Here is a 27967-nt window from a genome sequence, read left to right as displayed (position 1 = left end):
CGTGCGCTAATTAACACCGTGCTCGTTTAGGGATTCAGGCCACAACCAGTCCTACCACCCATGCTTTGCATTCCCATTTGCAGTGAGCGCATCCTCTAATTACCCCTCCTTCCCCGGGGAATCCAGAACTCCACCACCCCACATGCTGCTCTGCTCGTCTGCAAACCTCAGGATCAGGCACGGCTTCACCAGGCACGCCTGGGACCCGGCTTCTGCCCAACAGAGATGGCACATGGCACAAAATCCACCGAGTTCACAGCCTGCATGGCCCGAGCACGCAGTGTAGCCCCCATGAATATGTTCTAATGTGAAACAAAAAAACAGACCACCCCACACTCTCTGCCCCTTAAGCGATGCCCTGATACCATCTGTGCGCTTCCTAGTCTCGATTAGGCTGGCTCCTTTACACGGTCACCAAATCAGTGCTGCACCCCCAGCCACGAACTCTCACTCTAGAGCTTTCAAGCAGAATAAGGTTCCATGGCCAGGGCTGAGAAATGGGTCAGCTCAGGAGATCCCGGATCCTCCGCTTTTATTCTTTATGTCTACACCAATAAGTCACGGGAAGAGCTATGATCCCATGGGTCTGCAGCCAGCAGGGGAAGATGGCTGGAGGAAGGTGGCTGCGGCGGGTCCTAGTGACATCCCAGGGGCTCCCCTGTGCGGAAGGATGCCGTCTGACTGAGGACACTCCATTCATTCCCGGGAAAACGGGTTAATGCAGACTCAGATGTCTTAGTCAGACTGACTGGCTGCTCTCCAGCCAGAGTCATCACAAAGACCCAATTCAAAGGCTCTTCCTATCTGGCTTCAGCATCTTGCAAAGAGAACAGAAAACATCTCACAGGAGGCGACTCTGCCAAAATACGGGAAACGAAGCAGAGGGCACAAATTCTCTGTGTCATGTCTCTGGTCTGCTCTGCAGCCTGGCCCCAGCCTCTCTCCCCCTGGTGTAAATCAGGAAGGATCTACTCGGGTGATGCCAGCCAGCGGAGGCACAGCAGAAACGGACAGGGACAGAGTAGCGTTGTGAGGAGCCCTCATTTGTATTTCACGCCTTCTGCTGAGGGATGCGAATGACCTAGAGGAGCTCTGCAGGCTGGCAAGTGAAGGAAGGCTTTGTGCCCGAGGCGATGCCCAGAGGATGCAGCCCAGTGGGACCCGCGCCAGCGGTGCCGCGCAGGCTCCGGTCAGGAAAGCATCGAAGGTGAGGGCAAGGCTCTGGAGCGGGCTGGGGCTCACTCCAAAACTCGCACCCACTCAAGGCTGCAGGGCGGCGGCAGAGAAAACGTTACCTCCCCCTGCAGCCCCTGTCAGCGTGGGGGCACCTGCAAACACGGTGGGGTGCAAAGCGCTCCCCTGCAAGCTCCTGTGCGCGAGCACTTCTGCTGAGCCACGGCAGAGCCCTCTTCTCACCACGGAAGGGCTGTAAGCTCCCAGGTGAACCCGTGCCAGCACTCGGAGCCACCCCGCTGCCGGGGCTACAGCACCGACCGTGCCGAGACATGTGCCTGTCAGCCGGGCACTGGCCACTCCGGAGCGGGAGGCAGGTATGTGACCTGCAGGCATGGCTCTTGGAGCAGAGAGTGCTTTGAACCATAGACAAAGTAATCCTTACACACCTGAAGGGCTACCCGAGAACAAAACAGCCTGAAGGACACTTTAATACTGTCATCTTAACATTTGCAGACTGTTGCCCTCTTGACTTAAGTGTTCCATAAACACAGAGGGGAAAATAAGCTTGACCTTGTCCCCATGACTCCTTCCCCATGACTCTTTTCTAAATATGTGCTGGCCCTACTGTTCAGGCAGACAGATCAAACAAGAGGGAGTTTTCTCTCAGCCCAGGGCACGTCCACATGCTCGTAACACAGGGGCCTGGTGCAAAACCCGCCAGCGAGGAGGAGAGGAGGGGAGGAGGCTCTACCCCTGCACTCCTCAGGGAAGCGCAGGCAGAGCTTCACCGGCACAAGACCGACATCTGCGGCCACTGCCTTTGCCATGCTCACGCTGCTGCGGCTTCTCGGAGAGGCGTTCTACACACGCAGTTGTACAGGGGGATTCTGAAGGGCAGGATGGTGATCAAATATCGTTTCTCAAATCCTGTATTTATTAAACGTCAAAGCCTCCAGATGGGCTGGGCTGAATCCAAGCCCCAAGTGTTCTCCAAAACATCTCCATTTCTGAGCTGGTTCAGAGCCAGCCCCATTTCAAGCTGCCGCCGAGTAACGTGGAACCTGGATTTCTTGATAGCAGACAAAGGAAAAATAAGCCTTTTCTGCTCAACACGTGCAGGATTTGCTTTTTACAGTTTGTTTCTTTAAAAGTTTGGTCCATCTGAAAGGCTCATTAGATGCTTTCTTTAAATATTTCATAACAAAAGCCCTATGACTATAATCAAGTTCTGACTGCCGGCCTCTGCCGCTCTCTCTGCCTCCCACTCTAACACACACTAATCCGAGGAAAGTATTTTATTCTCAATAGCACTGAATGAACAAAGGGGAGAAGAGAGAAAGAAGCAAGGAGTATCTCCTGATTGCCGGTCGAAACAAGCGCTCCTCCTTGCTCAGGATGGAGACAGAGCTGGAATTAGGCCAGAAGAGAACCCAAAGAATTCAGGAAAAGGTTTTGGAGCCTCCTATGATTGAAAAATCAGACTAAAAGTCACAGCACGGACTTTCTCGTGCCAGCAGCTGAAAGCCAGCATTAAATGGGGAAGTTTCTGAAAGCATGAAGTCAAAATGTAGTCCAACAATTGTCTACCTTTCAAAAACAACAACACCACAAAGGAAACGGGAGAAAAAATTGAATTCAAACATAGTAATATAAAACAAATCTGTTTACATTTAAAACAGAAAAACAAGCCTTACCTTGGTGAACCCTATTTGCTCCTTCCGAAAGTTTTCCAAAGGTTTGATCAGCAAATCACTAGCGTTCTGTACCTACAGTGCAAAGAAAGAAACAGTTTAATTACAGGACACAGATGAATTTTCTCCTAAATAGAGACTGAACAGATCTAGGGAACAGCTAGGGAAAAACGAAAGCCCGCCTTTCCACTGACTAGTCCTGCCAGATGTCTGAAAGACACTTTCCTGGGACATGGTCTGCGCTCCCTATCCATGAATCCACAGGCAATTTCACTCCAGTTCACATCGCTGGCTCCTGCTGAACCCTGGCACTGGGACACGACGTGTCATCTCTTCCCGCCCCCGCTTCTACTGCGACAGGCTCTGTCCTGTGCTCCAGAGAAGGGAGAGGGGAAGAGAAGGGGACAACGACACCACACTGCCACAGTACTTTCAGGTAATTTAAAGATGATCAACATGGCGAGAGCGTGAAACCTTCTGAGTGAGCTACTGTAAAGAGACCGGTCCTGCAAGTGGAGGGCAAAAAAAAATTAAAAAAAATTTAGAAAAGTTGGACAACATCCCTAAAAGCATCCGTGATCCCTGAAACGATCCACTTACCCACTACAAAAGGAGCCATTGTACCTTGGATGTAATTAATAAAGAAATATCTTACTGCTTTCCTCCAGCCTCTTACTGGTTTCCTCCTGGTCCCTGCCTGCCTGCGGACCCGCAGAGGGGACGGTGGCATCCCACCAGCACAGCCACCCCTGCGGTGCTGGCCCGGCAGTCTGGCACAAGCTCTCACTGCTGCACGAGGCAGAGGAAAGCAGAGCCAAGCAGCACATTCCTGGCATGCTGTAAAAGCTCTCTACCAAGCCCAACCTTCGTGTTTTTCCTGGAATTAGGAGTGAAACGGGAAGCCGGCACTCGGTCTGGAGGAGCTCCGGAGAGGCAGAGGGCACAACGCAGCGGGAGACCGAAGGCAGCGCATCGCCCTGCGGGAGCTGTGCTGGCAAGGACAGGGGCACACGGGGACCTGCGTGCTCGCACCCGGCAAAAACGAAGCTAAAAATACATCTTGCTTCTTTAGCACTTTTTTTCACCACAAAACCAGCTTGTTACCAGCCCAGGCACCCCTGGCTCTGGCAGGGTGCTGGTGCTCCATGGCTGCCTGGCATGTAGGAGAGGTGTTGGACGGTGCGTGGGACAACCTCTCCCCCTCCCTGCCCAGCACCTCCCCTTGGCTGCTCGGGGCACGTGGCGACGGCACCGTGGACCTGACATGGTAAAAAGCGCAACATCCTGGTGCTCCCAGCTTCCATCCCATAGGAAGCTTCACACCGAGGTACATGGTGCCGTTTGGCTGTGGTTTAGCTTTTAAACATTGCGACGAGGGAGCGATCACCAGTGCACTGTTCAGATCATCTTACCATCATGGACCTCTCCAGCTCTACCTCGTGCAGCAGCTCTGCAAACTCCTTAAAGGACTCGGCTGTAAGGAAAAGAAGAGGCTGGTCAGTGGAGCTGCGATGTGGCACCGGAGCATGAGGGACACACACTGGGGTACCCAAATCTGGCTGCAACCCCAGCATCGCCGCCTAAAGGCTTGCCAAAAGCAAAGAAGAGGTGGCCCCTTTTGGCAGAAACTGAATTAGGCCAGGCCATCAGTAAAGGCTGGCCATGAGGGGAATTTATTTATCCACTGGAGAGGAGGGCCTCCTGCCCGGAGCAAGTGAAGAAGATAATGCCCTGGGAAGGGAAGACAATGTTAATTAACTTTCATTAGGAATTGTACTGCAAAGCTGGTAAAGCAGTGGTAGGGAAGGGGCAAAGGAGGGGAAGGGGCAGCTGCCAGCACCAGGGATGGCAGCGGGACGGGCTCTGCCACCGTGGGGGGCTGTGGGGAGTATGGGGCTGTCTGTCCTGCCTGGACCACTGCTGGCAGCACCGGAACGGGCCCGGCACCTCTGCCCGAGCTGGGAAGAGCCGCAGGTGCTTTCTAGGACCACAAGTCTGTAAAACGAAAACAGCCCAGAATCATAAAGATAACATTCAGTGACAAGAAGCACAAAGTCCGTGTACCCAGGAAGGAAAGGCAGCAGGTGTAGAAAAGCTCACAGGCATTGACACCACTACCCAAAATGGTAAAAATTACACAGAAGTATCTCATTGGTCCACCCTTTTCTGTCCAACTACAATAAAAATAACATGAAACCTTTCCTTGAACAAACTCGAACGACAACAAGGTTCATTTAGCCTGGGGAAGAAAAAGAGACTAGGTAGGTGTGTTGGACTCTCCCCACACCGACAGGGTTACCATCAAGAGGGAACACTCAGCCCTTCTCTCTGCCCACCGAAGAAGAACGTGGGAAGGGGGTGAATTTGTAGCAGGGAGGAAAAACTCTCTCACCAGAAGAGCGCTCACAGCACTGAACTGAAAGCATTGCAAAAGTCTCGGTTCTCTGGGAGGCTGTAGGACAAGGCTGGGCAAACATCTGCCTATGCAAATAGCGTGGCTGTGTGCTGAATGCCTGCGGGGAATAATCTGATCGCCTCACTGTACACAGGAACTACCTGGGAATTAGCTGGGAGAGGTTCCCACAGTGCCACTCACCACCTCCCAGCTGCAGGAGCAGCACCCTGCTCGGAGCAGCGCTGGGGACAGGTCCCATGGGCTTCACGCTCACCCTTCCATTGCCACGTGGAAAGCACCGAATGGCTTGATTTGTAAAATTTACAGGAGTTCTTGCGCTTGCGGTTCAGACCCTGCACTCACGAGGAGCCACTTGACCAATTTAAATTTAAATTTAAGCTATTTAAAGACTGAGAGTGAACCAAAGAACCTCAGAAGCGCCTGGCTGACACCAGAGCTCTTGAGCAGGGTGGCATCCAGAGCTCTGGCACACCTGGCATGGCAGGGGTAACACATGAGGAAATAAATCAGGCGTATAGCGAGGCACATAACAGCAATAGCTCATCCCACAGATGAGAGGAGGGGATGCATTTGTGCTGTATCTGCAAACTGAGGGCCCTCTCCCCTCATCCACGTACAGTACCTGTGGAGAAGTACCTGTCTTTCTGCTAAAAACCAGCCGTAACGCTGCTGCACAGCCAGCGAGTACGAGCTTCCAGTGTTAGAGGATTCACTGTGCAATTGCTGAGACAGACACAAAAGGGAAAAACCACAGCCTCGTGACACAGTCCCTCAGCTGGCATCATCAAAACACAACCTTCTTGATGAGTCAGTAACTTCTGAGTTCTCTTGCAGAGCGAGGGCTTCAGAGCCCAGCACATGCAATGTCCTAATAGTTTATTATGCTCGACCACGAGGCCGACACGCTGACTTTCACTGTGGTTACTCAGAACGATGGTAAACCTGAAGTGCGCACAGACACCGGGAGCCCGAGCCAGGAAAGGAATTATCACGGGGAGAAAGAGAGTCTAGCTCTGAACTTACAAGGAAAATACCAGTGCCTAAAATTTTCACTACGTGGGTTTTTTTTTTCCTTGCCCTACAGGAAGAGTCCAGGCACACATTTCCTGGCTGAGGTCGCAGAGCTACCCACTGAATTCGTCCTTGCACCACAAACACATGGCTGAGGCTACACCCTGCTGCCAGACCAGTGGTGTCCAGGAGCACTGGGGTGGACCCACGCTACTGGTCTGGGTCAACGCTTGCAAACCCTTGCAGAGCAGAGCAGGGAGGCTGCCTGCCACCGCTGGGAACTGCCGGGGAGCGACTCAGCTGGACATGGTCAAGGGCATCACCTGTTTAAAACCAGAGGATTTCAGGTTCCCGTGCCTGGGAGGGAGGAATGCTCCATCTGATTTCATTACTCTGTTCATCTCTGGAGGAGCTGCTGGTGTCGGTCCCGCGCGGGCGACCGGCGGAGGGACTGAAGCCGCCGTGTAAAAATTAACGTCCCCAGGGCAAAGCACTACTCACAACAGACAACATCAACCCAGCGTCTGTGTCCTGACTCACACTTGCAGTGTTCAAAGCCACCACCTGACATGCAGGGGTGTCAGCCTGCTCTCTGCCTACATAAGAAGAAAGAAGTGCGGCATCAGTTATATTTACAGATCAAACACGTTCCCTGAAGTACAATAAGAAGTCCTTGTGAATGTTTTGCTTCATTCCCATATCCTGCACATCAAATGAGCTCCTACGCTCCCACACAGATCTCTGGCACCCTTGCAGGAGATGGAAGCTGCTACAGAGAAGTCAACGCCCTGCTGCTGTTTCAGGAATACGGGAGCCTGGCAAACCGGCTCAGCCCCAGCAGGCCCTGCACGGTTTGGGGAAGGACAGGCTCTTTCACAGGGTAAAACCAAGGACCTTTTCTTGAAAAAGCAAAACAAATATTCCCCAACAAAAACAGAAGTAGGGAAACTCGCTCGTTTCACCACCGAGTGTTTTACATTTGCTTTGATCTCTACCTCTGCCCATGATCCCCCCCATTCAACCTTGGCCGTTTCCAGCATTCTTCCTCGCCCGTTGAGTGCAGCAAACGCACCGCACCGGCTCACCGCAGCCCCGCTGCACCAGTTCACGGCACCGGCTCACCGCAGCGGCTCACCACACCAGCTCTGCTCCCCTCCCGCAACCAGCACGTGGAAGCAGGCGGAGAGGCAGCGCAAGGGTGCAGGACATTGGAGCTTTGTCCCTTCCAGCCGTGAGAAGGGACGCTCCTTTCCTTGGCGGCTGTTTGCTTCAGATCCCTCTGCTCCCAGGAGGGGCGTTTATACGGCAACGTTTTCCCCTCCCTTATTCAGATGAGTTTGGAAACGCAGTACCTCTATTGCCATTAGACTTGGACGCTGACTCATTTCCAGTGGGTTTCACCTAGAGACTTTCCATAAAGGAAATCAGATTTTGAAGGGCAAGCTGCAATCTGCTTTAAATTGCTTTAAATAAAACAACCCAAAGAACAGACCTTACTTCCTTCCCCTTTCAGCGATGGCCGAGAGACCTGACATCAGCAATGTTATGCTTGCAGCCGCTCTTCAACAACAGCCTGACAAAAGCTTTGGGTTTTGTTCTTTTTTTTTCCTATGTTCATCCCCCAGGAGCAGCTTTGCTAATGCCCTGTGCCCCCCGCCACGCGCAGCCTCATCCTCTCAGTCCAGGGAGGTGCCCCCAGGGTTTTGTCCCATGGGCCAGGGTCAACCCCTGGGGGGCTGGAGGATCCCCTGCCGTCCCTCCTGCCGGCTGCCAGCCCTCCCACTACCGCAGTACTCACACACCTGCACCGGCCATTCAATAGCACTAGCCAAGCCAGAAGTAGGATTAATTTGAAAAGCACTGGGTTTAGGGCATTTAGGCCATCCGGTTTAGCTCCCTGGGTGCAGCTGGCAGCTGTGTAATCTGCACAGCTGTTGCACCGGGCTGGCAGGGACGTAAAATGGCTTCAGGATTGCTAATCCCGAAACAGATGTGCAAGGAGCAGTACAATGCTTGTGCCCCAGGCTTCCCTGCCGCATTGTTTTCCATAGGACGACACATCCAACAATTCATTTTTCCAGGCGGTTTGCAGCTGGTGCCTTTTTCAGGGCACTGCGGGGGCCACTTGGCTTTTGCAAGGCATTTTCAGCGGAGCAAATGCACCGTTAGGAGCAGCGCTCGCCTGGATCAGGAGACGTGGCCGATGCTCAGCGCCACACCTGCTCCCATTCCACTTGCGGCACTTGGAAATGGGACTTGCTGGGAGGCCAGCGCCACGCCGCCATCCTCCCCAGAGCCCGGCAGCACGGAGCAGGGCTGGAGCCGTGGAAAACCTCCACAAATTATCCGCTGAATTAGGAATGTGAAACTCTACCCGTGAAAGTTCAACTTTGTAAAACATGCTATGGAACAGCTGACTGGCATCCGAGGAACCTGGCTCCTGATGCTGTTCAAAAACCACCAGCGCTGGCAAATTCCTAAAGAAGGACAGACTTTCTCTGTTACTGAAAGTTTGCATCAAAAAGAAGAAAACTTACCAATATTAATCTCGTCATCCGTTAGTGTGTCTCCAATAAAGTCGAACTGGAAGGACTGCAAAGTCTGGGAGAATTTCTGTACTGCCGATGAGTAACCTGGAAAAGGACAGAGCAATAAGGCTGTGTATTTTTGCAACTGTTATACAGAAGAGGCAAATCTTAGAAATTCAGCCTGAATGGAACTCAACTATAGTGAGGTGGTTAGAAAAATCCATAGCCATCATGAATTTAAGCCCTTCAGAAAGCGTTGCAAAGTTAACATCCATTAGAGGCTGCAGAGAGCCTTTGGTTTGTTTTGGTTTTCTTTCTCAGGGTTGTTGAAAAAGCTTCTGCAACACTATATGGATGCACCGAATCGTACAAACAGCCGATCAATAGCCTCACGTCCTGCTCTGTACAGGAAGAGACACCAACACATTTCCCCTGAAGGAAAACGTGTAGCTTCAAATGCAGCATTCACCATCGCCGCAGGAATGTTTCCAGAGAAGTCGATGTCCCTGGTGCCACACACACATCAGCACAGCTCCTCGGAGCACGGAGGCTATCAGACAGGCTTCTCACTGTTCAAAGTAAATTTTTTTTCATTATATCGGAGAAAGATGTGTAGAATCGGAAAATAAACGTGGGGAAAAAGACAGGACTCAAAATAACTGCCCCTCTTTAGGGGGTGACAGACGCAAACAGGCCCTAAGAGAAGTATGACAGAGGGTTCAAGTTGTGCTCCTCAGAGTGGCTGCAGATGGCCCTGGGACCCGCTCCTGGCCCGCTGGTGAAGAAACATTCAGTCTTGAAGCAAAGACGCTTCCTGATGGTGGCTGGTAGCTCAGCCCAAATTATTTTTGGACTTTCCAGAGAAGTTTCTAGCCAAAAGGCTCCTTTGTGTCTTTGCATCCTGTGCGGCTGCTTCACAGCTTCGTCAGTGGCTCCGTTGTTGTGAAGGCGTCTGCTGACCCTGGCAGAGGAGCTGCGGCCGGGATGGGGCAGTGACAACGCAGCAGACCCCAGCGCCAAAATCACCCACCCCGCGACAGCTGTGACAGCCACAGGTAACACTTCACCGCAGGAAAAAAACAGATCCTTCTCCCACACCTTCCCGCACGAACTTAAAACGCTTTTTTGGGGGTTTAGTCTTTCTCCAACAGCAAATACCCCAGACACAAACAGGAGGAGGCTGAACTTGCCTGACCTTAGGGAATGGGATATAGACAATAAAACAAAAGCAAAGGAAGAATTTTATACTTTGATGTACGTTGCGGTTTTCCCTAATTTTGGACGCCAGTGGCAGGCTGGATTCCTTTGTGGGGGTGCACCGGAGGCGGCGCTTGCTGAAATTCAGGAAGCTGCAAGTGTGGAAGATGTGACGGCACAGACGGTAACGTGCAACCAGCTCACACCCCCTGCTTTGGAAACCAGGGGAAAGATTGCTGTAACAGAGCAACGCTGCGTATGTCGTTCATTTTTTTTACATAATTTGGCTATTTGTTTAAAAAATAAGACAAGAACAATCACTTTTGGCATCAGTTGTTAAAATCTGGGGGGAAATAACAGCCAAAAATGAGGTGTGAATTAGTGAGGAACTGTGTCCGCACAGTACAGGCGACCCCCTGCATTTCTAGCCTAAGGAAAATGGTGATCTGGGTGTATTTTTGTTGGTTCTTTTCCATCGCAGACTCAGTGACAAAAGAACTTTATCACCACAGTGGCAAACACGGGGTTTTCTGAAATGCTGCTACGAAGGGGAGAGAAAAATTGGACAACACTGAATTGGACGTTGGGAAAGGAAATCAAGTGGCCCTTGTGGGATCCCGGCAGGTCCCCACACTGCTCTGCTTCCCCTGTCCCTAGGCCAGGAGCACCCCGGTGCCCCCCGGTCCTCCCCACGCAAGTGTGGCACCCGGGGATGGCCAGGTCCCGGTCCCGGGGAGGATGGTGGCCTCGAAGCGCACCCAGTCCCCGCTTTCCCCTCAAAAACCTCGTTCAGCAGTTTCCTCTGACGGGTCAAACCTTTGCTCCTGAATGGGCAGATTCAGGCCTGAATGTGGCTATTTAAGCACAGCTGCCGGGGGGGGGCTGAGAGAGCGTCAATGGGTGAACTCCAGCACAGAACGATGTCATTGATTTGATGGAAAACCTCAGCAAATAATTCACTCTCAGTCCCCGCAGCGTTCGGTTCGCTTCAGGCCGGGGCCGGAGGCCCTCATTCAGTTGTCGCTCAGGGGAATCTTTGTTTGTCCCCCTGCAAACGTTCGTCGTCTTCCCTGGAGGCTGCCCATGGCCCTTGCCCAGCCCCTCCTCGCACCTTAACTACATTTATTAGTGGGTGAACTTTAATCACCCTGTTTAAATGTCCCTGAGCAGCCCCTCCAAAAGCCAGCGGCACCCGAAACGGCTCCTCGCATCCCGCCCTCCCACACCCCCAGTGCAGCACTGGATCCATCACTGTTCCTGCCTGCCCTGGCTGGTGTCTGTCCCTCTATCTGGCGTCCGTCTGTCCCCTTCCACGTGCATCGGTGACGAGGCACCGGCTCGTGTGTCCCCATGAGCCAGGAGCAGGGCTGCAGGCACAAGTGACAGCACCCGCGGGGACGGAGGGTTTGCAGGCACCGTTTTTCCATCGCGTGTGTCGGCGCAGTGTTTAGCCCCAGCATCGGAGAAACGGTCCTTGGCGAGCTGCTTGCCTTTTGGTTTTTATAGAAATAAGGGGTAAGGCAATAGCAGAGGAGGGTTTGAAAAAGCCAAACACAATAAATTTTAACCAGAAAAAAAGAAACAGTATAGCTGATTTAAGTTATATTTTCCTTTCAAAACGTTGTCTAGCCGGAAAGCTTATTTTCCAATTTTCTAGCTGAAGAAAATTCAGGTGGATGTGCTATAGACCACATCTCACATTAGCCTAACAGTGAAAAAAAAATGAGAGCTCCTTAATTAGTCCAGTGCTGTTTGGTTTCTCTTGGGATGAGGAATTTTTTTCATTTTGGGGGCAAAGTCGGGTGTAGGAAGCCCCAGCTGCAAGCAGTGATGGTGTGTATTCATCCTGCTGTGCCACCCTGCTGCCCGGAGCTAACGGCTGCTGAAGGTGGCAGCCATCCCTGCTGTCCCATGCCGAGGTGACAGCCATCAAGAATATCCCTGGGGCAGCCAGGCGAAGGTGACAGCCGCCAAGGACATCCCTGGGGCGGCCAGGCCAAGGTGACAGCCACCAAGGACATCCCTGGGGTGGCCGGGGCAGCCGCCCGGAGCCACGTGCAGACCCCACCATAGAAAAATGACTGTGGAAGAGGTAGGGTTAGGAAAGGAGAGGACAAGCTGGAGGGAGAGCCAGTGTTGTGAAGGCCTGGCGCAGCTCCTGAGGAGTGTTTAATGGAAACCAGACTCCTACGGACCAACGTGACTCGTCTTTGTACACGTACAGAGCCTTGGCTGAACACCGGCTTCCGACAAATCCTATATATATACACACAGGACGGAGAGCATCGGGTACTGCTATGCTATTATGGGTGTCATCATAATGATGGGGTGTTTATTTGGAAATTAACATAGGGATGACTCTGGCAGCTGACCCCGCTGCAGCAGTGCCTGCTGGCACCAGCCACCGAGGGGACAGAAGATGCTCACGTCCAGGGGGGTCCGTCCCTGCGGGGTCCAGCAGCCAGGGCAGCACCAGAGCCCAATGCAGAGCATTGCCGTGCAGCGCTCAGAGATGCTCGGAAGTCACCCCTTCCTTTGGTGACTCACAAATGGTGGTGTGGTGACACCCCAGGACAGGGACAAGGCAGGGGGGTCTGGGGAGAAAGGGATGAGCCGCAGGAAAGCAGCTTGACAGCAGGAAGGGACCACTGCGGTCAGCAGCTGGAGCTGGGCAGGAAGAGATCAGCTGCACGGAAAAACAGGGCTACAGCTCCACACTGGGAGAGATAAGCCCCTATTATCCCTCATTTTAACAGACGCTCGGAAGTTTTTTCCCCCCGATACAAACACATGGCTGCCAAACGCCCCCCGTTTTGCACAGCCGAATCCTGGCAGCAGAGAGAGGGTGAGGGGTGGAGAGAGGCGGCTGCAGGGTCTGCCCTGCTCACACAGCACCAGGAACGCGTGCGGAGAGCCGGACTGTCGCTGAAGGAATAACGCTGTGCATCCAAGGCAGGGGTATCCCTGCAAACAGCGTGCAGAGTCACACCCCTGAAGGACCCTGCCTGCTCTTGGTACAGCTCAGCCCATTTCTGCGGAAACGCATCGGAACTAATTCGATCAGGAATCCTCTAGGACTCTTCTTCCTTACAGCATTCAGTAAGTGATGCCAACTTTCACAATTTGCGGTCACAAAATTATTTACTCTTCTAGTAAAAATAAAGTCCCAACTCTCTGCACAGAATAACGCCAGCCGAGCCGGGCCTGGGAGGAGGGAGGGAAGGAGTGCCAGCTACAGCTTCCCGACAGTCCTCAGAGGTACACAAAGAGCTTTCTGGTTGTATTTATGTATGTATAAACACACCTCCAGAGACTGCAGCTATTGAGGGATGTGCCCCACAGCCTGCTCAGCAAAGACCTAGCAAGGATTCTCATTTCAACCTTTCACAGCAACCATAGACTACAAACTAACAAAATTTGCTACCTTTGCAAAACCTACGCTTCTGAAAAAGCACAGATTACAACCAGGAGCTCTAAAATGGGCTGTGGTGCTGCTTTCCCCCCTCCAGTGCTTAGAATTTAAAACAGAAGGAAAACATCACCGCAGGACAGACCCCGCGGAGGGACGCAGCCCTGCGCATCACCTCACGCTGCCACGGGATGAGCGGATGCGGCTGGAGAATGGGGCATGGAGCTGCTGCTCGAGGGTCCGCGATGCTCGAGATGTCAGGGACGCATATCCTAAGTTAGCTTTGCACCCCTCAGAGGAGGGTCGCACTCCTTGAAGTTTCTATCTGTCTGATTGCAACGGTCCCCTGTTGCCGAGAGAGGAAAACATGTCCCTGAGTACCTGGAAAGAGAAGTGTCAGTGACAACCCATTGGTGACAGCTACAGGGACCACCAGGATCTCTGTGCACCAGAAAAACCACGCTTGGGCTGCCTCATCTAATACCACAGGGACACAACGTGACGATGGGTGTCACGGAGACGCAGAGAGAAAGCAGCAACATTTTTAGAAATAAACACTTGAAAAAACAACAGAAAAACTCCTACTGTGTAGAAGAGCGGTCACAGAGCACACACTCCACATCTGCCATGACCAGTCTGCCCGTACCCTCACGCAGGTTATTCATACCTAAATATCCCCTCGCTAACCCAATTATTTTACATTTTATTAGCTGTGCAGCAGTTGCTAAAGCCAGCATCACCTCTACTTCTCCCTAGGACACAGCCAGGCAAGAATCACTGCTCCTCCGGGAGCTCAGGGGCCGAACGGGCAGTGGGTTCAGCAGCTCTTTGGCTTATCCTCAATCACACACTGCTCCCTGCACAGTGCACCGCAAATTAAGGAGAAAACAAAATAAAAATTACAAAGACCCTCACCCCATCACCATAGCAATCATCAGCCGGCGACATTTCTAAAGCAGTGCTTAATTTCACTTGTCTCCAACCGAGCTAAATACAAAGAGGCAAAAGGACGGACCCCTGAACCAAGACAGCCTGCAGCATTCCCAACCTGTCCTGTCCCTGGGAAGGGGATGGGACACCCCTGCCTGCATTGGAAGGTGAGACGTGACTTTAACTGATCTCCCCTTTTAGGGGAAAAGCAGCCAGCAGAGACCATCAGGGGTGCCCTGCACAGAGCAACTCACCCACAGCTTCAACAATCCATGCCCGGGACTATTTGTAGCTGTCAAAATCTTACTTCAAAGTTGGAAAAATAAGGAAAGCCCCAAACGATTTGGAGCTGCAGCAATGCAAATAAACAGATCAAATGTAAGGAGGAGCTCCATTTTTGTATTTTGCTTTCCTCTTCAAAACTTGACAACAGAAATATCAAAACCAGCCACACACTTCTTTTTTTTTCCTTTCAAAAAAGCAAACAAACAGAAGACAATAAAAGTTCATTCTGTACTTAAATAAGAACATTTTAAGCCAAGAACAGATTTTAGGGTTAGAAACTGAACTCTGGAAATCCAGTTTTTCAAGGGAATGTTGCAAGACCCTGATGCACAGCAGCTGATGATGCACCTCCATTTCTTCTCAATGCTTGGTCACTACAGAACATTTTCTACTTCCTCGTGGAGAGCTGAGCAACGGGACATGCAGAACATGAGAAATACCATTTTTTCCTCCAGCATGCAAAAGAGAGGGCAGTGATCCCTGAAGGGAAAAGAATGTGCCCATTGTTATCGACTCCCACTGAAGAATTTCCCAGGGAGTTGCCTCACGAAGGAGATGGGAGTTCATCCATGCTGCCACCCTGGAGATGAGGTTCTGGACGTGGTACCTGACCCACCGCTTCCAGGGAATTCTCTGTACTTGCGGCAAAGCTTTACGAGCGGACACACAAAGTGTTTGGCCAAGGGGCCGGATTCTGCTCCAAGCTGTTGTATCTACGCAGCATGTACTAACTGCACGAAGTCACACCAAAATACCTCACCTCTGAATCAATGAAGTTACCCTGACTGAGCCCAGATGTGCCATTAGGAACGTGAGTAATGAGTCCTGACTCACAGAACACTCCTAAATACTCTACAGCTGCCTGAATACAAAAACATGTTGATTTTTTCAGATGAGGGGAAAAAAACCTAATCTTCCCGTCAGCCTTGTAGGTAGTCCCAAATCTACCCAAATCCACCCAAACATCTTGCAAGGAGAATAGCACTCCTGTTGCTCCATAAGTGAGAGATGCTTACCATTAGGTAATTAAAAACCAGCCCAGTACAGTGTAGGCAGTGCTCTCCATTAACCCACAGCAAGTTGTTTCCGAGCGCCCCTGAAGGCTTTCTGGATGCTGTGGGGATTCAGAAATACTGACACGTTTTACAAAGGCCGTTTTTCACACACTGACAAGGGTTTTCCACTTGCCAGAAGTAAACGGCTAGGCACGAACTTCTAAAAATAACTTGCTATATTTAGTTGTACTTCACAAAGCTCTTGCAAAGGAATTTACTGAATGTCTAATGCTTCTGTTATATACTTATGTTTTCTAATCAGTCCTTTACTGACAGAGTCTTTTATAAACTGACACGCCACTTCTGCAGTGGATCCAGCACAGGCTCCAGGGACAAGACCAGGGCTGTGGTTCAAGTATAAATACATTTTTCAGTAACTCTCCCTACCTAGTGGCTTTTTGCTTCGCGAGCTGGTTATCTGCCCTCTGAACCATTACCTAAACTGACACATCGCTCTCCCACTTTTCCCCTGCCTAGTTTCTGTTTCCTACCCTAAGTCTAATTTTTCATTTTCATAAATTCTCCTTCTTGCCCAGGCACCCTTGTGGTAAGTGCTCAACAGGCTTATTTTCTTTATTTACTGTTTAATTAATAAAAAAAGAAAAGGCCAACATAGCAATTCCATATAGCATTCCATAGCATTTTCCATATATTACTTATGCTTGTCTTATCTCCCTTATTGACTGATGGAAACCTGCTATGGCGTACCTGTCACACCTCAGAAACGCTGGCAAGTCTTACTACGCTGGATCGAAGATGAAGGCAGTTAAACACACAGAGAGGTTTTTCTGGTCCCCTCATCAACAGCTCAGCAGTCAGGCAACGTATCAGCTCAAAAAAAACCCAACCAAAACAAAAAGCAAACAAGCAAGATTGGAAGGATAACACGGTTTTGGGGTATATCGGTCTGTTTTGGAGAAAACTGGGAGTGAGTGGTGCAGATTACAGGTTCTGCGGAGAATGGTGCACTCTTACCCTACCTCTGATAAAGTGCACACTAATTATCCAGTGTAACTTTTCTTCCCTAGACCTTCATAGTGATAGATATCATTGATCAGGAAGACAAGGATGCAGCGAAACCATATTTTAAAGCAAAGACACAGAGCAGACCATTCTCCCAGTGACACCCACTAGGCTTGTACTGGTTTCCTGGAGAGCGGCACTTGAGGCCGTATTTTAAACGTTTTACACAGGACGGTGTACGGATTCATTTTTTATGATTTTTGCTTCTGAAATACCAGGACAGCAATGATCTTAAATCCCTGTGAAGCACAGGACCTCCGGCACAGCCCCCTCGCCGGCCAGGCAGGGACAGCAGGCGTGCAGATCCCTGCGTGCTCTCCTCACCAACAGCAGCACGACGAAACCACCGCTGGCACCAGCGCTTCCCTTAATGCTCCTCATAATGAGCGAGAGGTAAAATTACACTTTGAATGCCTGAACTCCTCAAAGGACAATTTTTCACCTCTGGCATTTTTCTGGCCTTTCAAGCCAATCTCGCAGCCTTGCAAAGCTGGAGGAGTTCCTTCAGCGAAACTGGAAAAAGACAGGGGGCAGAGAGCCCAGAACACGTGGCTAACTGAAATGAAGTTAAAAAAAAGATTAGCAGCCGTAGAAATCAGTAGAAATGTTGAAACGCGCATTAAGAAATGCTACAACTATTATTTGTCTCAATCACATATGTCATGACACGCATCCAGTATGTCAGAGGGGAAAAGACCGAGTTTTCTTCATTAATTTTAACCCCAGGTTTACAGAAAAGTTGCATTAAGAAGAGCTCCCACCACCCCAGAAGACCAAAAGGGCTGGGAGCGAACGGCTGCAGTCAGTGCCTCTCATACACCATTTCAACCCAAACGCTCACAGCAGAAATTCCTTCGTTCGCGATTCGGCTCCCAGCAAAGCCTCACCATTTAGGAAATCACTATTTTTTTGTATTTCAGTTGAGTTAAGGTGATGGGAAAAGATGTTTCACGAAGACCACGTGAACACAGCACCCAAGGGTGCCAGGAAGCGATGCCTGGGAACACCAGGCTCAGCACAGCTCCAGGACAGGGGTGGCACAGCCCACAGCCGAGCTCTGTTCCTCGCTGAAACAAGTGAGTGCCACGCAGCACGTTTCCAACATAAGACTCAGTTTCGTCACTTAGTTAAGCTCCACCAGGAATAACTATTTTTTGAGCAAATGCTCAAAGGGTTGCAGACACAGAGATGATTCACCAAGGAGGAAACACCGCTGCAGCCCTTTGGTCCACCATGGTCCAAATCCCAACCGCAGGGGTCTGGCTGCTGCTACACCTGCATGAATTTCAGACTACCTAGTGTCCAAATCCAACCATCTCTACATCAGTGAATTGCTCAGCACCACCCTGGCATGCACCAAACTCGAGGGAATGAAGGAGAGCCTGCTGAGAGCCACAGCACAAGGGGAACGCTGCCCGGCTTCCCGGGTACCAGCACCGCAGAGGAAGGTGATGCCGGCGTTCCTGATGTGGGGGCAGTTAGCAGCTCACAAATTTGTCATGGGAGGGCTGCGAGGGCAGCAGCACGGGGATAGTTTCCTTCCAAACTTCAAGTACGGAGGCTGCCGGATGCCTGCCCCCTGCAGCGGAGCACGCTGAGGCTGCCGACAGGTGCAGGGATGGCAGTGCCAGGTGAGCCATGGCCACGGCAGCTGGGCATCACTGCGGGGACCGGGGCTGCAACTCAAGCAGGCGGCCAGATGGAAGCAGGGTGAGGGTCGCAGGTGGCTCTGCCTGCTGCACCTATTTATGTACCTATTTATATCACCATCCCATGGAGGCCAGTCGTCTTTTCTAACAGCCTTCTCCAACCCCTGGGGACAAGGCTGAGGGACGCTGAATAAAAGACAGACTCTTCAAAAAATAAAAAAAATAAAAAAAAAAAAAACAAAAAACAAAAAGCTGAGCCGTGGAAAGCAAACGAATTTTCTCCTCCCTCAGGCTGAGCAGCCCCCCTAACCTGGGGCATCAAGAGAACTTCGTGCAAAGCAGCTGGTCAGTAAGGACCGTGCAGAGCTGCACAAATCCTTGCGGCGCTGGAGGCTACCCGTAGCTCCCCGGCTCCAAGAGCAGCCGAGCAAGCTTTTGGCACGGCTGCTTTGGCGTAAGCAGCAGGAGAGGGTGTGCTCCAAGAGCCGCGGCTCCCTGCTGTACAAGCAGTACGAACACAGGGAAAACAAACATGAAAACAACAGACTCTTATCCGGGGCAGAGCATTAGCAATCCCCACAGAGATATCTTATGATCTGCAGAGCCATCAGATGCATCTCATTGCAGTTTTCCAGCAGCCACCCTTCCCAGGCAGGGGCAAGGCGAGTTAAAACCAAGCGCTTTTGCAGGCGGCTTCAGCAAGCGAGCGGAGCCAGCGGCTCGCTCCCCCGGCACGCGATGATTTCAGAGTTTCCTTCGATAAGGGCGCAGAGAGGGCCAGGCAGGAGGCCGGATGAGTCACGCACGGCGCAAGGGGAAGACTCACGAACAGCTTAAGAGCGATTCGAAGAGGTTCAGCGCAGAGAGGAACGCGCATCCCTCCTGCTCTAGGGCTGGGAGCTGCTGCCAGTGCGGACATGGCCCATCCCACACCAGCCGGCACCACCTGGGCGCCCCCCTGGGCACCCTCACCCCACCAGCACTGCGACAGCCGGAACCCACCCACCCGCCCCACAGAGCAGCATTAGGTGGGCTTCACCGAAAGCTACCCCACCTCTGGGCGCCTCTGCAAGCCCCACATCCCACGAGGACTCCACCATAGAAGGTCCCTTGAGGCCCTGCAGGTGCCCAGTTCACCATTTGGTGGCACAGGAACAGGTCGCGTCCCTTGTTCTCCATTTCCACAACTACAAGGTTTAGTAAGATTAATAAAATTACCCTTGTTTTAAAAATATCTGGCCCCAGCACTTCATAATCAGTCTTAGCTAGAGGAGGAGGACAAAAAAAAAAAGGAGAGAGACTACAGAGAGCAACCTGAATTCTGGGCTTTACTTATATTTATAAACTTCATCACAGGCTATTCATCTGCTCTTATCATCATTTGAACAACTCACGACTGCACATTCACCTGCATGGAGAATTCCGTGGACAAAAAAAGACACCAGCCACAAAGGCAGTTTTTGAATGCGCCCCAGAAGGGAAAAGCCAGCATGATCCGGGGGCTTGTCGCTCCCAAAGGAGGAACTCAGCCCACAGCGGTGAGGAGTCTGCAAGGCAAAACAGAAGCCCAGGTGGAAAAGTCCACCATCACCAAAAATGAGAAGTTTCCAAAAAGCTTTCCCCTGCATACGTATCAGAAACTCAAATAGAAGGTTTACACTTTTGAAACACTGATTTAATGCTTAGTAAGAAAAATAACTGCCGGCTGCTGAATATCATTAGCCGTTTCAAAGGAGCTTTCCTTTCAGCGTGTTCAACGTCTCTAATATAGCACTGCTTGGTTGCAGGAAAGAAGTTTGTCCTTTTTTCCTATAAACCTCACACTTCTTCAAACTGCATAGAAACTTTGTACTTCCCAAAGGCCGTGCTGAAGGGCAGCGATCCCGGCAGCGAAGGCACCGCTTCGGCAGCACGTGGTGCTGCAGCCCAGCATCCACGGCACGGTCTCCCCCTTTTCCCACTGGGGCCATGGGCCATCTTGGCACTCCGGCTCCTCCTCGCCGACCAGATCCACAGCCGGACAGCCAGAGATCGGTGCTAGTGCCATGTTCTCTAGGTAGGTACAATGTGTCACAGGGCTGAGGAGCAGCACGGCCAGCATCGTGCTGCGGAACGAGCGGGACTGCTGTTGTCGCTCCATGAAGCTGGGCTGGCACACAGCAGGACAGAAGCCACCCGTGAAAAGCTTGTGGGCGAACGTGGGATGCCACATGTGTAGTTAGCAGCGTGCTAGCAACAGAATTAATAAAATATTCCAAAAATTTCTCAAGAAAAAAAGCCAGAAAAGCTGAGTCTTCACACAGTGACTCAAGAGGAAACTCTTTGGTCAGCAGCAGCGCTGCTGTGAGCCCGTGGGCTGTCAGACACATTACAAAACATGGATAACACCCACATCCTCCCAGGGAAGGAGCCAGGAAAGGCAACAGAGGATGGATGAAAAGCTCTCTGCATGTCTCGTGTGTGGCAGAAGAAAAAAAAAAATATACTTAAACACATGAAAATGACTTAACCTCTTGCCCTGACCCTTTGTTACGATGTATGCAGGCAAGCTCTCGGGAAGAGTATCGGGGCACTGACTGGTCTGGAAAAAGCCATCACAAAATATTGTGGTTTGTCTTAAGCTGGACCAGAGCTGGTCCAGCCTGTTCACCCACCCCTGCGCCGGCAGGGAGAGGGCTGGCGCGTGGTGCTGCTGCCAAATCTAACAAACACACATCAACAAGCCCCGAAACAAGGGGTAAGATACGCCTCGCAACTGGGGTAGGCAGATCCTGTGCGTCCTCCTTGTCTTTACTGCCTGCATCTGAAGATACGGCTTTGGCGGCTGGGGGGAGGGCTGGCTTTTTGGAAGGGTTTTTTTCTTTTTTTTTTTCTCTATTGTTTTTTAGTTTCTGGTTAAAGCATGTCTGGTTTAGATTTGCACCAACTTGAGGCCCTAGATTCTGTGCACAGTGCCTACAGCCCCGGAAAACGAGCTGCTTCATCGACTGCTGGCTGCAAAGAGAATCCCCTCTTCCCACCTGTCCTAAGGATGCCCACAGAGCACAGATGCTTGCCAGGGAGAGCAGCGCCAGTGGCGCGTGAGCTGAAGTCCATTGCATTGACGTAAAGACACAGAAACATTTTTTACAGTTGAGCATGGCTTCGGAGCTGCTTCGGGGGGCAGGGAATTTGAACTCCCACTCCACTCAAAGGCAGAGACACAGGCCCATTGAGGAAAAAAAGGTGATGTGATTTTTTTCCAGTGGAAGGAATCACATCTGGTGGATATCGTTATGCACCTCCTATTAGGTCAATGATGCCAGAGTACTTCCAGTATCACTTCTGTAAATGGTATTGTGCAGAATATTGTGATCTCTCCCACATACAGAAACTCACACACACATACACTTTATCTACCCGAGGCCTCCCAAGGTCTCTGTGTGAACAGCTTCCAGGTGTTCCTGCTATCATCGTTGCCATAAGATGGTGCAAACCACAGCCTGCAGCGCTGGAGCACAGCGATACTCAGGAGCACATAAGTCTCCAAATTCTCAAGAAGACATTTTCATTCTATTACTGCAGGCTTCTCTTTTGCAGAGGATCCTCATTCCTGGCTAAATTAGCACGTCCTTGATGTCTTTAACTTACTGAGTGTAATTGGTTTAGGTCTGGGAGGTGTTTAGGTGCGCACAATATCACTGTAAAGCAATTGATTGTTTTTAAGCTGGGTATAGGTCTGATGTCTCTTCAGATAACTACAGCTGAAAAGTTAGGAGAAAATTTTAAAAGTTAGCAGCAGTACCCAGAGCCCTTACTGGATGAAATCCCCAGTGAGGGCAGAGAAGACCAGCAAAGAGCGGACAAGTACAAGGAGAATGCATTATTGCTAGAGGGGAGTGATGTATTTTCCAGCAAGTCATTTTTCCCCTGCTTAAGTCCAGAAACAGCTTAACACTAGCTGCTATGGTGTAATGTGCTCCAGGAGCAAGGGGGAAGGTGTCCCCGCAGCAGTGAGCCAGCCCCTTCTGGAGAGTCAGCCCAAGGCAGCTCCTCCCAGTGCCACCAGCACGGGTGGAAAAACAGGTCCACAGTGAAACTAAAGATTTTAGTGATGCTTCAGTGGGAAAGCGTGAGGGAACAAGGAACAGTTCTGCGTCTGTGTTTCTCCTCTGCAATGCTTTCTCCAACATCCTTCATTTGGAAGGTGACTGACAAGGCAGCGGGGCTGATACCCAGCTGAACTCAGCCCCGCTCTGGCCAGGAGCGCTCAATGGCTTGCTCCGTCTGCAGCTCCGGGCTCAGGTTCCCCCTAAGCTCTAATAACGACGAATCCCATCACCAAATGCAGGGACGGCAGACCAGCCAAGCTAACGAGGCCTTATTCAGCTGATTATACCCAGCCAGGGCCAATTTGTTCTGAGAGTTGTGCCTACTGGTACAGGGTCTGATCCTGCATCCGTTCAAGTCCAGGCTTGGGCACTGACTGTTGCTGGGGCGCAGCATCAGGAGAGCGCAGGATACAACCGGAGCAGAAAGAAGAGGACGGACCGATTTTCAAGAGTTCAGATCCGCTGAGCAGCAGCTGCATTACCAACCCGGGCACACGACCAGCCCCTTCACACTCACCTAGTCAGTGGCACCAGAGAAACTGCTTATACAAGTCTTGTTTGGACTCCAGATTCCTCGGGGTACACTGGGCAGTTTAACGAGCGGCTTTCCACGAGACAGAAGGCCTCTGTGCATCCACACGGACAATTTCTATGCGCATCTTCATTAATGTGCCATATGCTGGCTCACAACTAAGCTGTCTTTGTGGGACAGGATATTTTTAATGCAGGCGCCTCGATGCCAAGCTCTGCCTGGAGTGCAGAGCTAATGTTTGCCTGGAGAGCTGCAGCTTTTCTCGTGCCAGCAGAAGGGCAAGCATGGGACAGACTCATTCCTCTTCCTCCTTTTCCAGAAGAGCTTTAGGTTTGTTCAGACATAGACAAAAACCAGCGTCTAGCTGTGACATACTATAGTAACAAATTCAAGCCTTTGTCTCTACAGACTTTACGTGAACCAGCACATCGGCTTTCTGCAGGAACTGGGCAGACCACTCCAAGGCTGCTTTAATCTCATTAAAATACCACATTCTGTTAACACTCCGCTTTCTACACTCCAAGGCATTAAACCCCCAAGCATCACCTCTAACAACAGCACAGGAACCTGTTGAGAACAGGTCTGCCATGCTGAGGCCACAGAGTCCCCCAAGCCAACAAGCAAATTCCCACCCGCAGCACTGCGGTGCTGGACCTGTGGGGAAGAGGATGATGGTGGGACCTTCCCTGGATCCCCCATTCTCCCTCCTTCTCCCCTGTTCCAGGGGAAAAGCCCACCCAGTCCCTTTTGTTACAGACTGCCGTGTGCTTCACAGGCATAGATGCCTCTACGCATTCCTTTATAACATTAGGATAAAACGCTTGCACTGCCTGGGGAGGCTGGTTAATTGACATGCAAAATCAAAAACAATCTACAAAGCTTTATGCAGTACAGAAATAAAGTTCAAACCCATGTATGCAACATTTGCATGAGAACGCAAAGCTCTTCCAGCTTCAAAGGACAGTTTACACCATTGCAGCACTTGTACATTAATAAAAAGAGCCTCAACTTGACATTTCTCAAACTCCATTTGATATATAATTGCAAGAGAAGATCAAAGACCAGGGGGAAATAGATGGCTTTGCATTACCACACACATAGCAGAGCGCAGCGAGCAGGAGAGATTCCAAAAAGACCAATTTATCGAGCCACAGAGAGAAAACGCTGTAAAGAAGCCGTTCTTACAACAACGACGACGCTACACAGTCGCCTACTTCTGCTGTCCTTGCCTGTGGCCTCAAGCACGCAGCCTGCAGCGAGTCTTGCCTGTGATGCCAGCACTGGCCACCGCGGCATGGGGCTGTGAGCTCCGCGACACAAACCAGCTGCTGCTGGGGACGGATCCCCGGTGCCTACGCCGAGCCCTGGCCAGCCCGAGGGGACGGACACCAGCCCGAGGGGACAGACACCAGCCCACTATGCTCTAAGCAAGGCAGACCTCGCGGTTTCCGAGCTCGGCTTTCAGGGCTGAGTGAAGCAGCCCTGCAGCAGCGCTGGCCTACGGACTGACAAGGAACTGTGTCTCAGGAGAAGACGCTGGCCGGCCACCCCAGCCCCGGGAGGAAGGCTAACCCCCCAGCCCCTCTCCCTCCCCAGCCAGGGCCAGGTCCCAGCGGCTTCAGCACTGCCACCGCAACGTATGGGACCAGACTGTCACTTGGCACTACCAGCGACTCTGCGTACTCCTGGCATGAAAAAGAAGGGATGCATCCAACTTTACAACAAAAATAACTCACATTTCTGTGTCAAAGTAACTTACTTGCTGTTGCTGACTTTCATGCCCAAGATGATTACAAATCAACAATATTTTTCTCTGCTTTAGTCAGTTTAATTTCTCATTTGGCACAGCCTTAGACTTAGTCATCTCATGGTGTCCCACATATAGTCAGTTGTCAGGGGTTTGTCAGTCAGCAAGAGAAAAAAAAAAACACACTTAAAGGCAACAACCGTGTGACTGTAAGTGCATGAGGACCCACATCAGAACATGGGGAGCTGCACAACACTCAGGAGGGCTCTACGCATCATATTTTATTTTATTTATTTCAGCAGGAAACATGTCAGAGTTGGGTGGGTGGAGTCGAACCAGTTTCTCCTTATCCCTTGAAAGGCAAGAGGAGTTTAAGGCACCGAAGTGCACCCCTCATTGGAGTAAGAGCCCCCTGCTTCAGACAAAGCCCTGAAGCACTACCTGCTCTGCAAAAGGGTAAACTGAGGCACACAGCAGACCAAGGGGAGCTGAAGTTGCCCCTTACTGCCTCCCTCCTCCGCAGAGAAGGACGGCATGACTAAAACCACGAGCACAAACCTTCCCATTCGTGTGAGCTGGGGCAGCTGGGGAGGGGCTTTCTGCAGCCCCCAGAAAAGCCTCCTCCAACGCACGTGCTTTGGAGAAGCACAAGCCATGGCTGCCACTGGAAGCCATCCTTCAGTCCTCTCCCCAATCCGAGCTAACCCGTGCGGGAGCTGCTCCTGGCTCTGCCCCACCGCAAACCCAACAGAGGCAGGGCTTTCCAGGGACGGTTTCCAGTGCTGGCCCCTGAACAACTGCAGCGGGCAGAGTACTCCCTCCTGCTTCTCCCTGCAGAGGCGCGAGAGGCGGGGAAGCCCTGCTGCCTGGGAAAGCACTTACCCTGCGGCCCTGGCTGCACTTCCAGCCTCTCCCCGGGTTGGGGAAGGGAAGGGAACGGGAAGGCAATTTCAGCTTTTCATGAGAAATGTGAAGGGAAGCTGAAGTTGTCAGACTTCTGAAGAGGAGTGGTAGCTCGAAAGCAGATGAATTTCCTTACCAAGGCCCATGTCCCCCCGCCATGGGTCCCTGCTGCCCTTGGCTCCCCAGCTGGGAGTTCAGGAGCAGCAGTTTCAACTTGGCATCCAGCAGGACCAATGCCCCCAAGCTGTGCTGACAGAGGGACTCCCTGGAAGGGACAATCCCCAGTAGACCTCCATGCCATTGCTTCTCCTGCGGAAAGGGGGGACTTGCCTCTCCTCTCCAGAATAGTGAGTGGGCACCCACGGGCAGGGTTCCCCTGAGCGTTCACTCATCTCCTTGAAAAAGCGCTGGGCGCCTGCACCACTCCTGCATGCCACACATAGGAATCACTGAGGGAAGGGGATTAAATGATATTTCATCCAGATCAAGAGGAATTCTCCTCTGAGGGAGGGCCCGGATCTCAGCGAGCCTCGAGACCACCGGGTATAAACACCAGTAAACAAGTCTAGAGTAAAGACGTGGCTGCCTCAAAACTGCTGCTCCCCGCAGCACATCGCAGCCAGGTCACACTCGCAGTGATTCACCGCTCGCCATCGCTGACCACGCACGGGATGCAGCGGACGGGATTAAAACTGGGAAATGGAAGGGACTACGTGCATTTGTAAAACAAGCAATCCATTTAATTAAAACAGCGCACCTACCAGCTAGACATATAACACTGGAAGCATTTAATATTACACATTAACAATTCCATGGTACCTGAATGACTTGTTTAAAAAATTTGCACTCAAGTTCATGTATTAATTTGCTACAAATCCAATTATGGTGAATTAATCTACCAGTAAAAGGGCTACAAAAAAAAGTCAAAAGACATCCAAAAATCTCCAAATAGAAGTCACTGAAGTAGCACTTGTTAGACGATGGATGACTAGCTTGTGCTGCTGACATTATAAAATGATACCACATGGGGCTTTTTTTCTTTTTTACCTTCTAGAGACTCTGCTGGAACACTCCTAATATTTTACTACCCAGCAGGTAGGCTGAGACAACTTTAACTGGCTGGACACTTGCAACAAGAACACTGTCAGCAACCAAGAAAAGAACAACATACATGCTACGTATGGCAGACAACTCAAAACCACCCGGCTTCACCCAGAACATGAACTCCTAGTGCTGCAGAACTCATGTAGTCACACTCACTTTTTTCCCTATTACTTGGCAAACGGAAAATAAAAGACAGCTTTGGGCAGTCTCAGGTTTTTGAGTCTCAGTGTGGACTGTGCTTATGGCAGATCACATAAAGCCCAGCAGATCCTACTTTCCCACAACGGGGAACTGCATTTCTTTTCTTGGCGAGTATTGCTGCGCTTGCATAATTTACACGGATGCATGTGTTTGTATCCAGACTGTGCTGCACCCGAGCCTTTTGTTCAGCAGTTTCCATCACCACGTCAGGCTGAAGAGCCGGCCAGCTGGAGACAGCAGGTGCTTGACATGTCTACAAGTCTGAGCAAAACAGGGGGACCGATTTGCTTTAAATCTTGTGTTGGAGTTTATTCATTAATTAATCAGCAAACATGCAGACAATATATACATCTGTAAAGTCACCAGAGGTCTGAACTCAGTAAGTGAGTCAATGCTTGGAACAGTTTGGCCAAAGGTTTAACCAAGAGGGTGCCTCACCCATTAAAAGGGTAAGGCAGAGGACAGGACCTCTGGACAGATAACAGGTCCAACTGGAACAATCATCATAATTAACCCTTTACCCTTGATGAAGGGATCTCACTCTCTCTCCTGGTAAGACTATCACCACCTTTGCTTCCCAGCTACTGCGGGACGGATCCATCCCACAGCACTGCTAAGGGGCAGAAACGAATCATCAGCCATCGCTGTCCCTGAGCAGGAAGCAGAACTTACCAGCCATCAGCCCAAGGTGTTTAGTCAATGAACAGTGAGTAGCCCCAAATTCCTATTTGCACTCCCACATGGACAGGATTCAGAGAGGAGGGCCTAGAATTTTTTTAAAAGTTATTTGTTAACTAAACGGGAAGGGGTGCCGTGCCCAGCAGTCTGCTCTGACAGACCACCCCCCTGCCGGCTGGCTCAGCTGCACTCTTAAAAAAGGAAAGCAGCACAAAACCACCCCCACAGCATTTCAGGCAAGAAATGTGCTCTTTCTTCAGTTCTGGGGGGTTATCTGTGCTGTCTGGGTGTACTCAGTTTCCTTCTACTTTTTCCCTTCCTCCTTGGCCAGTCTCACTGGC

General features: G+C 51.1%; 1 protein-coding gene across 2 annotated transcripts in view; it reads right to left on the bottom strand.

Annotated features, from left to right (window-relative positions):
• OPHN1 (oligophrenin 1) overlaps positions 1 to 27967 on the bottom strand; it is a 68064-nt gene that overhangs the window by 38121 nt on the left and 1976 nt on the right. For both annotated transcript variants that reach the window (XM_063347503.1, XM_063347502.1), the window contains exons 2-4: positions 8832 to 8927; positions 4280 to 4341; positions 2871 to 2942 (exon numbers count right to left, since the gene is read on the bottom strand). In XM_063347503.1, coding sequence (XP_063203573.1) covers positions 2871 to 2942; positions 4280 to 4341; positions 8832 to 8927 — 230 coding nt within the window. The remainder of the gene's footprint in view (positions 1 to 2870; positions 2943 to 4279; positions 4342 to 8831; positions 8928 to 27967) is intronic.

Source organism: Chroicocephalus ridibundus, chromosome 9 (genome assembly GCF_963924245.1).
Source record: "Chroicocephalus ridibundus chromosome 9, bChrRid1.1, whole genome shotgun sequence".
NCBI lineage: Eukaryota > Metazoa > Chordata > Aves > Charadriiformes > Laridae > Chroicocephalus > Chroicocephalus ridibundus.
The sequence above is the reverse complement of the archived record's forward strand: the minus strand, read 5'-3'. Positions and strand labels throughout refer to the sequence as shown.